General features: G+C 54.4%; 3 protein-coding genes and 1 non-coding gene across 4 annotated transcripts; 2 read left to right on the top strand and 2 right to left on the bottom strand.

Moving 5' to 3' along the window:
- Positions 1 to 622: 622 nt before the first annotated feature.
- CTHT_0066950 lies at positions 623 to 748 on the top strand. Its single transcript has 2 exons — positions 623 to 661; positions 711 to 748. It is a non-coding gene; the product is annotated as a tRNA-Lys (tRNA).
- An 828-nt stretch (positions 749 to 1,576) lies between these two features.
- On the bottom strand, positions 1,577 to 3,505 carry CTHT_0066940 (delta24(24-1) sterol reductase-like protein; the record flags this gene model as incomplete). Its single annotated transcript, XM_006696926.1, has 3 exons — positions 1,577 to 1,588; positions 1,702 to 3,352; positions 3,471 to 3,505. 3 exons carry the CDS (start codon positions 3,503 to 3,505, stop codon positions 1,577 to 1,579), a joined length of 1,698 nt encoding a protein of 565 aa, XP_006696989.1.
- Positions 3,506 to 5,226: 1,721 nt separating this feature from the next.
- On the top strand, positions 5,227 to 6,598 carry CTHT_0066930 (uncharacterized protein; the record flags this gene model as incomplete). The annotated part of the gene is made up of 5 exons (XM_006696925.1): positions 5,227 to 5,233; positions 5,572 to 5,751; positions 5,836 to 5,980; positions 6,197 to 6,458; positions 6,518 to 6,598. The coding sequence occupies 5 exons, from the start codon at positions 5,227 to 5,229 to the stop codon at positions 6,596 to 6,598; spliced, it is 675 nt and encodes a 224-aa protein (XP_006696988.1).
- A 49-nt stretch (positions 6,599 to 6,647) lies between these two features.
- On the bottom strand, positions 6,648 to 11,818 carry CTHT_0066920 (uncharacterized protein; the record flags this gene model as incomplete). Its single annotated transcript, XM_006696924.1, has 8 exons — positions 6,648 to 8,378; positions 8,431 to 9,201; positions 9,275 to 9,852; positions 9,961 to 10,781; positions 10,834 to 10,898; positions 10,959 to 10,988; positions 11,040 to 11,174; positions 11,651 to 11,818. 8 exons carry the CDS (start codon positions 11,816 to 11,818, stop codon positions 6,648 to 6,650), a joined length of 4,299 nt encoding a protein of 1,432 aa, XP_006696987.1.
- Positions 11,819 to 13,902: the final 2,084 nt, after the last annotated feature.

The raw sequence follows: 13,902 nt of genomic DNA, 5'->3' as shown, positions 1-13,902 counted from the left end.
AGCGAGGTTAAGGCAAATATGGGTATTGAAATGAAGAGGACTTGCAGAGAAGGTGCCATTGGAGCTCAGCTTGGAACCTCGGGGTTTGTATCTCTAGTCTAAAGTGTCGTGGAGATCGCGTCTATTCATCTGCACGTTGTCACTCACTTCAACCCCAAAGCTAAACCCGGTTCCATCTCCTTCGCTGGTAGCACGATTCCATTAAAACATCTACTCGATATAACTCAGAGTACACACCAGAGAAACCAAGTGGTGTAGATGATGAGAGAGGCGAGCAGAGCTGTCTAAGTTAACTGCTATAGCCTCGTGGCCTGAAACCAGGCACCTCTACATAGGCCTCTGAAATCTGGTCCAAAGAATTGATTCTATCCAGCATGTAGAAACGTCAGATAGGCTCAAAGACGGCTGGAATGGCTGAAAGGTCGATCAAGCCGCAGGGTGTATGTCTGTGAGGAAGAAAAAAAAAGGTAACCATAGATCCAGGATCAGGGATCTAACACCAAGTCTTCAAACCCCAATCTTAAACCCACAGGCAAAACCCGATCCAACTCACGGAATCCTCGGAAGGATATGATCCCATTCCAATCCCCCATGTCTCCAACAACAAAACAAAGCAGCCCTCGCCCGGCTAGCTCAATCGGTAGAGCGTGAGACTCTTATTTACCCCCCTTAAAGAGAAAAATCTTCAGGGGCGGTGGAGAGGAACACAGATATCTCAAGGTTGTGGGTTCGACCCCCACGTCGGGCTCAATTCCCGGCGCGATTGACGCGTTCTTTTTTTTTTTATTTTCCATAGGTGTGTTTTTTCCTCCCTCTACTTTTCTGGTTACCCAGGTATATAATGAAGACTACTTCTTTTTTTTTTTCCCTTCCATCATTTCTCTCGTTTGTCACGCTTGTGGGAGACCGAAAGGAGAGTAATCCGGATGCCGTCTTAAACCTTAGCTTCATTGGTGCATCTACTACCCTATCATGGACCTGGAAAGCTTTTGTTCAAGCATCACTCAACTTCAGGACAAGAAATGCCTTTCTGTCTTCACAGATCTATCTCGGCTACGGTCTCTACTCATACATTTCAAACAATCAGGAGGAACAAGACAATTTCCCTAACAACCTAACCTCAACATTAACATTACTATGAATGTCATTGGCAATACAGATTAAGAGACGGACTGAACCAACCATAGTCAGCCCACCACTTTTTCGTTTGATTCCCAACACATGATATACCCAGACAGCCATCCATGCCTACCCTCCATTTCCTGACAACCGTTCATGCAGAAGGAGAATAAAAGCATGACACGGCATCATATATGTGCGTGCTTTTCATAACCCGAACACACTTCCATACCGCCCAAAAATCCTGACAAAAACCGCCATTCAAACCGTCCCACCCACAGACCATCCAACCCCCCTTCCCCAAAACACCGCCCAAACACACAGCCGGCCGCCATCATATCGTCAACTGTCATCTGTTTATCCATTCAATTCGTATCGTCTTACATAGCTTCGTCATATCAGATTTTAGAGAGCCAAGCTCTCCCCCTGTTATACCTATGGTATAACCAGTATAAGTTTAGAAGACGTACTATTCCACACGTTAGCATCCCACGAAAACGAAAAAAAAAATATTATAAAACTCCCGGGCCGGGGGGGGTGGGGGGGAAGGGAGGGGAGAGAGGAGGGGAACCTAGAACCTACCGGAATGAACAGATACGGCACTCGCCTCTCATACTCCTTCCACGCCTCACCATACTTCTCCCTGCAGCGTGTAATATCACGCCACGCGCGATGGGCAATCATGACGCAGAAGAACACAGGATAGAACCACGGGAAGGGGCTCTTGAAGCCAGTGATCAGACCCCAGGTCGTCGCAAAGTACACATCACAAGTGTAATGAATCTTGCGCGCCAATCCGTACCAGCCATCGCAGAGGATCTTCTCACCGAGCCCGGTTTCAATAACCTTCGGGTTATGCACCGTCTGCCACGGGACCTGAGGGAAGGTATTGCGCAGGATGAGGGTGCCGCGCTCGATGGCACGGAAGCGGTTCTTCTGGCTGTTGGCCGAGTCCCAAATCCAGTAGACAAAGAGGTAGCTGATGTAGAGCGGGACCAGGAAGTAGGGGCTCCAGCGGTACTCGGACGGGTGGTGGTTCGCCAGGTAGATGGTGCAGTGGCAGTAGCTGAGCGGGACACCGCTCAGGTTCCAGAAGATCAGCATGAAGCCCCACTTCTCGTAGAACATGTCCCAGGAGGTGACGATCAGCTCCTCACCCTTGGAGGTCGCATTCGCGTAGAGGTAGTGCGCCAGCACGAGGAAGCCGACCTCGCCCGAGACGTAACCGTAGCGATCCCACTGGCGCGCGGCAGCGGCCAGGGAGATGAAGAAGAGCATGTACCACGGGATGCGGACCTCGAAGAACATCTTGAAGTCGAGGATGCCGAACATGCGCGGGTTGAGCTCGGCGCCCATGAAGAAGTCGTAGATATGGTTACCCGTCATGCGGTGCTGGGCGCCGCGGACGAAGGCTGAGATGTAGGCGACAATGGAGACCAGGAAGCCCGAGATGATGGAGACGCTCAGCAGAGGGCCGAACTCATCGAGGATGGTGTATAGCGGGAAATAGCCGGTGAAGTGCAGGACACCCGCGAGAGCGATGCTAGCATAGAAGGAGCAGTAGGCCGAGCAGTAGTACTTGAGCTGCTTGCCACCCAGATGCGGTAGGGCCTTACCGTAGGCATAGACACCGGGCATCAGGCAGTAGAAAGCGCCCTGAACGATGAGGAAAGTCCAATAGATGATCCAAGCACGGCGGTGAGGGAACGCGCCGGTGTAGACGCAGTTGAAAAGGTGCTTAGCAAACTCCTCCCAGCTCTGGCCAGGCTCGCGGGTCGGGAAGCGGCCATCATAGTAGATGGCGCCCACCCACATGTACCACATGAGCAACGGGAAGCCGATCATCATGAGGGTAACACCGAAGGGCCCACCAAACTCGTAGCGGCCCGAGTAGTCGATCTTGGGGTCCATGCCCGGCTTCCAGCCGTCGATGGTCCTCTCCTCGGCCTTGGCGGGCTTCTTCTCATCCTCAGACTTGAGCACGGGCTTGGCCTCCTCGACAGGAGTCGCGGGAGGAGTGGGCTCCTCGATGTGCTCGACAAACTTAGGGGCGGCGCGCTTGCGCACCGACTTGGGCTTGGACTCCATAGCGGCAGCGGCGGCGGCGGCGGCGGAAGTTTCGACAGTAGAGGTAGAGGTAGACTCGGCGTCAGACTCGGTTGTGAGAGGGCTCTTGCGACGGGTTGTGCGACGAATGGGCGTCTCGATCATGCCCTCGAAGAGCTCCTTTTTCCTGGGGGGACGAGTCAGTTTTTAAAGGCCAGGTGGCAGGATGGGTGTTCATCGCCAGAGCTTACGGCCCCAACATGAGGGGAAGCAAGCAGCACTGGCGAGAGGGGAGAGCAACTCACCTCGGAGTCTGGCGTAAAGAGTACCTGCCAGTCATGTTGACGACGAGGGTGGCGCGATGTGGGCGCCGTGTTTATATTTCCAAGTACGGATTAAGGGTGAAGGTGAAGCACAGATCAACAGCTCAAGCCTGAAAGCAAAGCATGCCACCTCGGGGAACGGGGAAGACGCCCTTTTGCCGACGGATACTAGTATCCTGATACCCCGTCGCGGGTTACCCTGCTAGGGTCAAGGGGATACCAGGGCTTGGCGAAAAGTGGAAGGATCGCGAAAGGGTTGCCCCGGGAATGAGCAAAGCGGAAAAAAAAAATGGAGGGCGAGGTGGGTGAAAAAAAAAAAAAAGGTGAAGATGGCAGAAAAAGGATCCGGCAGCAATCCACATGGGACAACAAACAAGCACCTTAGCAGCCCGCTGGCTGGCTGGCACACCGGGCACACCCACAGCAACCACGCAGTGATGGCCGGCAGAAGACCCGCTGCTGGGCTGCTGGGCTGTCGCGTGTTGGGCTTGTTCGCACACCGTGCAGGGCGACCAATTCAGCGCTGTGATTGGTCAGTTTTGTTGACAAAATTTGTGGCCCCCCCAGGGTCTTGCGCACACACAACCCACACAAAAACTATGGAGCGGACCCAGGAACCGGCAGCTCCCCCACACAACCAGCCCTGCCCTCGTCAAAGAAAAAACGGGCCGGGAGCACGAAGCAGGGACGCCACACTGTGGCTTCCGGCTGCCGAATACTAGTATTACGTAAGACATGACGCCGTTAGTGTTGAGGAAAGTCAGAAGCTTGGCTCGTCGTCGGGTACGACGTGAAGCGCTAAGACGGGCGTATGTCTTGGACGAACCACACCCTCAAGCGAATGTGATGAGATTGAGATGGTTCCATGTGATGTGTGTTTATTGCGCGGTAAAATTAGAGGTTGAGCTAAACATGGTTACTCTGGGGATAGGGCAAAGTCCGAAGCACGAAGGGACAAGGTGATGAAATCGTGGCAATTTACTTGCAGGATTGGGCCTCAATCACCGTGCACTTGCATGGAGACTTGGACGTTGACAGCTTCAAGACTCTGACGTGTCACCTCCATAGCCTGCGCAGCCCGAGGCCGAGATGAGTTGTGGAGAGAGAACATGAGACTTTAGCAGTGATGATGAATTTGATGGGACACTCATTTTGCATTCATCTGGCATGAAACTTGGAATAGCAAGATAAATGAAAGCAAGCTATCACAACAAGGAAGAGTAGGTATGTAGCATTGGGATGAGACCCCCCTTCACGCACCGCGGATCCGTCCTAATGTATGTACAGGCTGTAGAGGTCTTATCGCAACCTCCAAAACTGATACAAGAAGGACGTCTCACTAGGCCTTGATCGTATCTCAATCACGTCTTCCGAAAAAAAAAACAAAAAAAACTAAAAGCGAAAAAGAAAGAAAAGAAAAAATTGCTTCATCCCCATACACTTCCAACAAACAGAGACTCGGAACCAGTCCCATGTTAACCTGACATGACTATGTATAACCTGGGCAAGCCAACAACATAAACAAATTAACAACAAAGTACCCCTCTAATGTAAAGCCAGCCTGACTAGACTTAACAACTGAAAGGCGATTGAACCCTTCCCTAATGAGAATAAGTAACACCCAACCAAACGGCACCTGAAAAATGCCCCAGTGATAATAGTAGTAGTAGTAGTAGTAGTAGTAGTAGTAGTAGTAGTAGTAGTAATAGCAAAAACACAAAACAAGACTTAGTACGCAATGTCCAGTAATAGTAGTACCAACTTTCCGATCCCAACCCAAACAAGCCAGACCAGACCAGAGACCATTCCAGACCAGCCAAACCATGCCGCCCGCCTTTCTTTCTTTCTTTCTTTCTTTCTTTCTTCCGTCCCAACACGTTTTAAGGGATATGTATGTATGAGTGAATGAAAAAAAAAAAAAGAATACTCGACCAGACTAGTGACCAAACCAGACCGGTCACTCTACCTTAGTAGGGAGGACAGCCAATCATTCAGAAACCTGACTCAACCTGACTCAACTCGCGCCTACCTCCTCCCCCCTTTCCCGACACCCTCTTCCGTCCAACATTCCCATCATCACCAGGACGCGTCGCCTTGAGCGTCCCCTCCCCCTCTTCATCATCCCCAACCGAATGTCCAACTGCACCCAGAACATTAGGCGACGACACCGACGGCACAAGTCCAAACCCTCTATATACAGCGCCTCTCTCGCGCCACCTAAGCTCGCGTCTCCAGCCCTGCGGCCGATCGCCCTATGACCACCGTGAGTTCTCTGACGCGCTGGGTGCCCGACTCACACGCCGTTTGTTCTGGCTATGGTGTTGGCTTATACCACTGGACAAACTAGAACCGGAACCAGAGCCGCTGGTGTGCGTGGTCGTCGAGTCGACACTACTTCCCCGACTACTCGCCACACTTCCCGACGAAGCCTCCCTGCTCCCGACCGAAGAGGAGGGGAGGTACCCGGGCATGAGGCTCGACGTGGGGGTCAGGTTGGTGGGTGAACTCGAGTAGAGACCCGATCCCAACACCCCATTCCCATTGCTGCTCGTCCCCCCACCATTCGCATTCGTAGTCGTAACAGTGACCGATACCGACGACCCAGAGCGCATTCTACTCCCACCCTCACGATCTCTCCCCCCACCAAACGTCATACAGTTCAGATAACTGTTACTATCCTTATAACTCCCGCTCACACTGTCCCTGAGGCTCTGGAGCGAGTCACTCCGTCCGCTCCGCACCCCTGAGACGACACCATTCCCCGTGCTACTGGCAACCGACACGATTGGAACACCACCCGACCCAACCACCAAACTCGCTGCTGATCCTGGCCTCGAAGGGGGCTGCACACCGGTGTACGGCGTGGTCGACCCCCTGCCAAGCCTACTCCTAGATGAGCTCGGCCTAGAGGAAGAAGTCAATTGGGTATCACTTGCGCTCGGTCCAGGGACCGGTATCCCCGGCGAAGTGGTAGGCGGTCCAGGTGTAGGCGGGGTGTCACTAACACGCCGCGGGATGTTGGCGCCCAGTCCTGGAAGGGGAAGCTCGCCGTTGCGCGAACGGGGGCGGTAGAGGGTTGCGTCACGGTCTTGGGCGAGGCCGACGACTGATTTGCGTGGGGTGTGGGTCACGCTGCTGCTACTGCTACTACTGCTGCTGCTATGGTGGTGGTAATGATGATGATGAGGAGGATGATGATGATGATGATGATGATGGCTTGAGGAGTTGGTGGTGGTGGTGGTGGAGGAGAGAGGAGGGAGGGAGGAGGGAGGAGGAGGAGGAGGACGAGGACGAGGAGGTCATGTCAATATAAGCGGATGATGAGGACTGAGTGAGACGATGATGCGGGCCGTGACCGTGGCTATGTCCGTGGTGTGTCGGGGTAGGAGGCATCGACATGGAGAGATGTAGACCCGGAGGGGTGTAGGATGAAGTATTCCTGCGAGCGCTCGACCGAGGGCGGGGAGGGACCCCTGCTGAAGCAGCAACACCCGCGGAGTTAGAAGCACTTGCACTGCTGAGGGCGTCCTGTTGCATCTGGGCAGCGCGGATCAGCTCCGAGGCAAGGTTGCGAACAAGCACAGCCGGATCCTTATCGGCGAGCGCTTGAATATTCTCAAACAGGATACGGAGCTGACGGCTGGTGCCCGAAGCCATAGGCATGTTGTTCGCCTCGCAGCCGTCCATGATGTAGCGCACTGTACGCAGCAGATTGAGCCGGACGACGGCCTTCTTGTGGCTGAGCTTGTGCGCAATGCCGCCATACATCTCGGAGCGTGCGAGCGAGGCCGCGACGGCGGGGCTCAGTCGAAGAACCTTGACCAGCGGTTCGAGGAGGTTCGAGTCGAAGGCATTAGCCCTGGTCGGGCTGAAGCAGGCGACAATGGCCTGAGTGAAGCTGCCGTTCAGGAGATGACTCTCGACCTTGGCCGTCTCCTCCTGTAGCCACACAAAGATGGCATCCAGCGCCGTCGCCTGCCAGTACTGGTCGGCCAGCAGCGATATGTACATATCCAGGCCATTGTTCTGCCACAGATACCGCCTGCCCTTGGGACCGGAATGCGCCATGTCGCACAGGATAGGCAGCACAAACTCCTTCGGAGGCCGTTCGGTCTTCATGATCCTCATAAGCAGCGGGATGATGCCATTGCTGGCCGCGTACTCCTGGCGCTCCTTGCTAAGCCGGCACAGGTTGAACATGGTGTTCAGCACTTGATTCGACACCTCACGGAAGTTCTTGGCGCCCTTCTTCATGGAATGGCTGAGGATGTCGATCAGGAAATCGATCGCGTCGGCCGAGTGCAGCGCATCGAGGACGGTCGAGCACATGGACATGTTCTTGATGAACTTGAGCATGGTGATCTGGTGGGACGGCGTCATCCTCCTGAGGTCCTTGAGCACCGTTTTGAGTACCTGCCTCTCCGCAACAGCCTCCTTGACGTAGGGTTCCGCCTGAGAGAAGAGGTAAAAGATATTGACGATGCGACCTTCCACCAGCTCCGACAGCTCGTCGCGCTCTTCATCCAGGACCTTGTGCAAGATGGCCGCCAGCGGATCAAGGATCTTGCTGCGGGCAAAGATGCGACAGAAGTCGTTCTTGGGCGTCGGGCCCTGAAGCTCAAAGACGTTCCAGATGCCATTGACGCCGATCAGCACCAGGTCTTGCGCTGTCTCGTAGTCCTCGTCGAGGAACTCGACCAGCACGTTGAGACCGCCCGCGCTGACAAACATTTGCAGCGTCAAAGTCGAGGTCTGGTACATCTGCCGCACAAAGGCTGCCGCTTCAAGCCGAATGTCGTTGGAGAACTGCCGGGCCGCAAACTTGGTGATGATGGGGATGCCGCCCACGAAGCAGAGATTCTCCTGCAGCTCGACATCGTCAAGGATGATCTGCCAGGTCAGCATTCTCACAGAAACCCCCTCAGGAAGCTAGCTCGCTTACCGCATTAACAATCTTCAGCAACTGCAGCACCATCCGCTGCCGACTCTTGACCGAGCACGACTCGAGAATCTCCAAAATCGGCAACAGCCCATGGGCACTGATAATCAGCGCCTTAACCTCCGGATGCTCCCACAACAACCCCAACAAATCCTCCGCCACCTTCCCAATGACATCCTCCCCCCCCGTAACCTTCATCGACCTCACCAACTCCTCAACCCTCTCGGCCAACCTCGCATGCCGATCGCGCGCAATATTCGCCTCCAGATCCATCTCATCCCAGCCCGGATCTAGCATGGCAAACGGATCGTCCTCGTCCTCGTCGTCGCCTAGCCACGAGCTGTTCGAGAGCCGCGACAGCACCAACTGCCCTGTACTCACACCACCCGCACTCACACCCACACCAACGCTGCCGGATACAATTACAGCACCGCCGCCAGCGGCTTCCTCAGCGACAGACCCGCGATCGCTACTCTCGAGGTCGGCGTCGGTGAGGGCGTCGCCAGCGACGCCAAAGATGTCTGAAAAATCTTCGTCGCCCTCGTCTTCAGCAAATTTCGTAATTTCGACATTCGATCGCGACCGGCGGGGCGGTTGTTGTTGCTGCTGCTGCTGCTGCTGCTGCTGCTGCTGTTGTTGTTGGCTCAGGTCTTGAGGGGTGAGGAGCGATTGGCGAGATGAGCTGGTGGGTCTGCGACCATTGCCGGAGGAGGCGGAGGAGGACGACTGTGCGGATTTGGTCAGGTCGGATGGGTGGAACAGCTGAGGTTGGTTCTGCCAAAGTCGGTCAGAGTAGAGGAATCTTTCAATCGCTGAATAAAACAGCACTCGCAGGAACTATACCCACCTTAGCTGCCAGACTCAGCCTCCTCTCAAATATGTGGTCGTCCTCGGCCACCAAATCAGAGTAATCCTCGACCGACTGCTCGCGATAGAGCACGTCCGGCCTCGGCGGCAACTCAAATTTCGTACCCAGGGGCTTAACAGGCGACTTCGGCGGCTGCACGCTCGAAGACATTCCTGCCCCACGTTCACTCCTCTGTCTCCTCTGCCCACCATGCGGAGGAGGCGGCGGGGGTGGTGTCGGTGTTTGCTGCGACCGACTACTCGACTCACTCACCCTCTCAGTCTTCCTGCGCAATGGCCGGATCGTCTCCTCTTGCGGATCAACCTCGCTCGACGATGACCAGTGCCCTGCTTGGTTTTGACTCTGACTCTGTCCAGGCGCCTTAATGGTGACTAACTCCCCCTCAAACGCCGAGTCCCAATTATCCGAGTTATCCTCGCGTTGCGCATCAATCGCAAATTGCTTGAGTCGGTCGCCGGAAAGCATGCCGCCGAAATTGTCCTGCCCCTTGACCTGCGGCAGGTGCAGCACGCTTGGGTTGATGGTAGTCGCAAAATCGTTGTCCCAGTTGTCGTCGTCTGACCGCGTCAGCCGTGATGCCCCGTGACCAAAATGTTGGAATTTTCTTTTGTTATTGTGATGATGATGATGATTATGATGATGACGAAAAACCTCCACAAACTCACCAGCAACTTCAGGACCGAATGCCTCTGGGTAGCTGGGGCGCGACCGCGTGGCGAGCGCCAGCTGTGGCCTAGAAGCAGCTGCCAAGGTACCGCGCTGGTGCGGTTGATGGTGTTGGTTGTAGTGATGATGATGATGATGATGATGATGGTGATGGCCGGAGTCGGAACCGGTCGATGCGCGTAGGTTATGTTCGGAGGACTTCAGGGCCTTGTTCCACTGTTTTACTTCCTCGACGGCTTGACTAAAATTTGAGGGTGCCTTAGACACAGGCGCGTCGCTTCTTCGACAGCTCTGCAGCCACGAGTGCTTCAGCAACTTTTTGGCCGAGACTCGCAAATTCGGATCTTTCTGAAAGCATTGCATGAGAAAGTCACGCGCAGCGGGGGACACGCCCTCTGGGAGCGGGGGGTGGTCGTCGTTGACAATGGCGAAGAGCGCGGGCATCGCAGCAAGGTTATGGTACGGGGGCTTTCCCTGTAACAACTCGATCACAGTGCATCCAACACTCCAGATATCTGACGCCGGAGTCGCTCCTGACAACTGAATGATCTCTGGCGCCATCCAGTATGGTGTCCCAACGACCTGGGCCTCCTTGTCTGGGCCAGCTAGCGTGCTCGTGGAAACGCCAAAGTCAGCCAGCTTGACGGTACCATCCTTGGTGGTGAGGATGTTGGCACCCTTGATGTCCCTGTGAATGACACCTTGGTCATGAAGGTACTGAAGACCCTGAAGCACCTGCGTCATGTACAGAGCAACCAAGTTCTCGGGGAACTTGCCGTAGGCTTTGCAGATAGAATGTAGCGAGCCATTCTCGCAATACCTGAGGGTTGGTCAGTGAGCCGACCGTTTCTCTTAAGACAGCGGGGACTTACTCCAGGATGATGTTGAGACAATCGGCCGTCTTGACGAAGCCAATATATTTCACAATGTTGTCATGCTATATTACCCGATTAGTACTTCTCCTTACTACCGTTTTCTCTGTCCGTAGCTGACTCACGTGTAAGTTTTTGAGGAGGTCGATTTCGGCCTGCTCACCGTCAGCACCACTTCACCCATCTCTCTATAAACGCAAACTCACTTCAATCATCCTCAACTCGCTCTTTGGCACATTGTCGAGCCTAATCTGCTTAATCGCAACAGCTTCGCCGGTGCCCCAGTTGAAGGCCTTGTAGACGGAGCCGAAAGCACCCTTCCCTATGCAATCACCGAGCCGCTGTATACAAGGCGCACAAGGCAACAGAAGTGTTGCGCGTGCCTTGGTCAGCCGTGTGTTCTGTCTCACATCTCACAAAACTTGATGGGTACACAGATAGGGGACAAGGAGAATACAGCCGCCCTGTCTCTGACGTTTGGCCCCGGTCCTATCCTGGCGTAATGTCTCGTTCAGACAAAAAAGCCTACGGATGAATTGTGGAGATACATATCCCACACCTCGGGATGGTCAGTAGACCTGCATGTAGGGACGGGCCGAGAGAGCCCATCCCACGATTGCGGGGAAACCCATCATGACATCTGCAAGTGAGACTTGGCTGCCAAAAAGACGAGATCTCTTGTAAGATAAGACCGGGGCCAAGCCAAGCCAGGAACACCGGGGGTAAGGGGAGGGGAGGGGGAGGGGAAGGGGGGGGAGAGAGAGAAACAAAGAAGACTCAATCCGAGCAACAGGGGTCAAAAGGGGCCAAAACGTACATAATCTTTCAAACCCGGATCTTGCACAGCCTTTTCCTGCCTGTGCTGACTATCCCGGCGGGGTGTCCCAGGATGTTTTGCCGCCACGACCGCAGCTCGACCATTGGCTCCTTGGTAAGGTCGCTCCACGGCAGGGCCCCCCGAGGAAGAAGACGGACGTGGAGCCATGATCGGACCTGGCCCTGCCTAGTCGCGGGAATGGGAGAAAAGGGGGGAGGGGGCCGGGGAAAGAGTTAAACGGAGTGAGAGATAGATAGCAAAGTTAGTTTGAGTGGCAAGTCGGGTTAACAGCGTCGACTTCTCTGTCCCGACCCAAGTAGCAGGGCTAGGTAGGTAGCTTTAGCTCTATCTTATCGGCAGTGGTAGTCGTCGACTTCTCTTCCGCAAAGCTCGGTATCCACCACGGCTACCGTAAACCTGGGACTGGAACCGTGTAGTCGTTCTCGGCGATCGAAATGGTGGAGACGAAGTTCGGATATGGGTTCCGTGACCGTCGCAACGGGACCTCAAGTTGTGGTCTTCTTTCAAGAAGCAGTATCCGTACGGATAGCAGGCAGCAGCAACAATGCCAGACGAAGAGGGTTGATAGTGATTCTGGTGGTAGTAGTAAAGGTGCTGCTTTTGCGATCGTTGGGACGGGGGAAGAACCCTTGCGGTCATGTCCCACGGCCGCCGCCCAGTCAGTCAGTCAATCAGTCCGTCCGTCCGTTGGTGCCGTCGTCCTTTTGAGAAGTCTGGTCGGCAGAAAAAGAAAAGAGACAAGCCTATTTTTAGACGGCAAAAAAAAACCTGTCGTATTTTCGCGCGCAGAGGAGACAACGCACAGAAAGGATTCAAGGCTTTTTCGCGAGCTGTGCCGTGGGGACCCGGAAAGTTCAGCTGCGGTGGAGCCGGCGTGACCACGCTTCGAGACTTTCAAAGTCGGTTTTGATATGAAGCTGCTTTCTCTCTCGACTCGACGCCGTTTCAGGACTTCCTCCTCCTCGCAGCTCTTTGCTCGAATGTCTAAGTCTAAGTCGGGGGATTCCCAGCTACCTAGCTGCTTCGCGCTTAGGCTCTTAGCACAGAAGACGGCGATCGACCTGGCGGTACATCGGTCTTGGAGTCGAGCGACGAGGAGTCAGAAAGAGAGAGAGAGAGAGAGAGAGAGAGAGAGAGAGAGAGGTTCGTCGTACGTCTCGTACGACGAAGACGGTAGGGCGGGGGTCGGTGCGTCGTAGTTGTCTATGTCGTCGTACGTACGTACGTACGTACGTACGTACGTACGTAGGTTTACGTACGTACGTTACGGTACGGTACGTACGGTACGGTACGGTACGGTACGGTACGGTACGGTACGGTACGGTACGGTACGGACGGACGGTACGACGACGACGAGAGAGAGAGAGACGAGAGAGAGACGTAGAGAGAGAGAGACGACGAGAGAGAGAGAGAGAGAGACGAGAGAGAGAGAGTAGAGTAGTAGAGAGAGAGAGAGAGAGTAGAGAGAGTAGAGAGNGAGAGNGAGAGAGAGAGAGAGGTTTCGTTCGAGTTCTCTGACGAAATCGAAGGCGGGGGGGTCTGCTCGATTTGCTATGCTGTCGAAGGCCGTACGTTCAGCCTAGTTGTTCGATCTAGCTGAGATCGCGGGGTTGCAGATCGCAGGTCTTAAGACCGAAGAAAGCTAGGCGACGGAAGACAAGAGGATGGTTTGCTTATTGTTGCAAGTCGTCACCATGAAAAGCTTCGGATCGGCTGCAAGAAGCAATGGAATGGAAGCGACAGGTACACGATAAGTCGGTTGTAATAAACACAAACACACACACACACACACGCACACATACAGAAAAAAGAAGGCTACGAGAAAAGAAGGGCAGTCCAGTCCAGTTAGGACAAAAAAGAGGGATGGAAACGCCCCGAAGGTGCAGGCGTTGTGTGCACCTCAAAAGAAGAAAAAAAAAAAACGACTATTGTGTGTTGTGTTGTAAATCCGCGCTTCCTCAATCGAGACTGACTTATAGAGAACAGATCGATCGATCGAATAACCGCAGCGCCCAAACCGGATGAATCTCCCTCTCTTCAAGCTGAGAATGACCTGAAGTAAGGTTGTGGCGTGCCGCGGGGTTCACACTTCAAGTTGGGCTGATGAGGTGTGTGTGCCAGGCGGGCCAGGCAGGTTAGGCGGGACGACAAGAGGTGTGCGGTGGGTGTTACTTAGGTGGGTGTGCAAGCCAAGGCCAAAGCCAAGGTGGGAGGTGTGTGAGGTGGAGCTC

This window comes from Thermochaetoides thermophila, assembly GCF_000221225.1.
Source record: "Thermochaetoides thermophila DSM 1495 unplaced genomic scaffold scf7180000011822, whole genome shotgun sequence".
In the NCBI taxonomy this organism is placed as follows: Eukaryota; Fungi; Ascomycota; class Sordariomycetes; order Sordariales; family Chaetomiaceae; genus Thermochaetoides; species Thermochaetoides thermophila.
The sequence above is the reverse complement of the archived record's forward strand: the minus strand, read 5'-3'. Positions and strand labels throughout refer to the sequence as shown.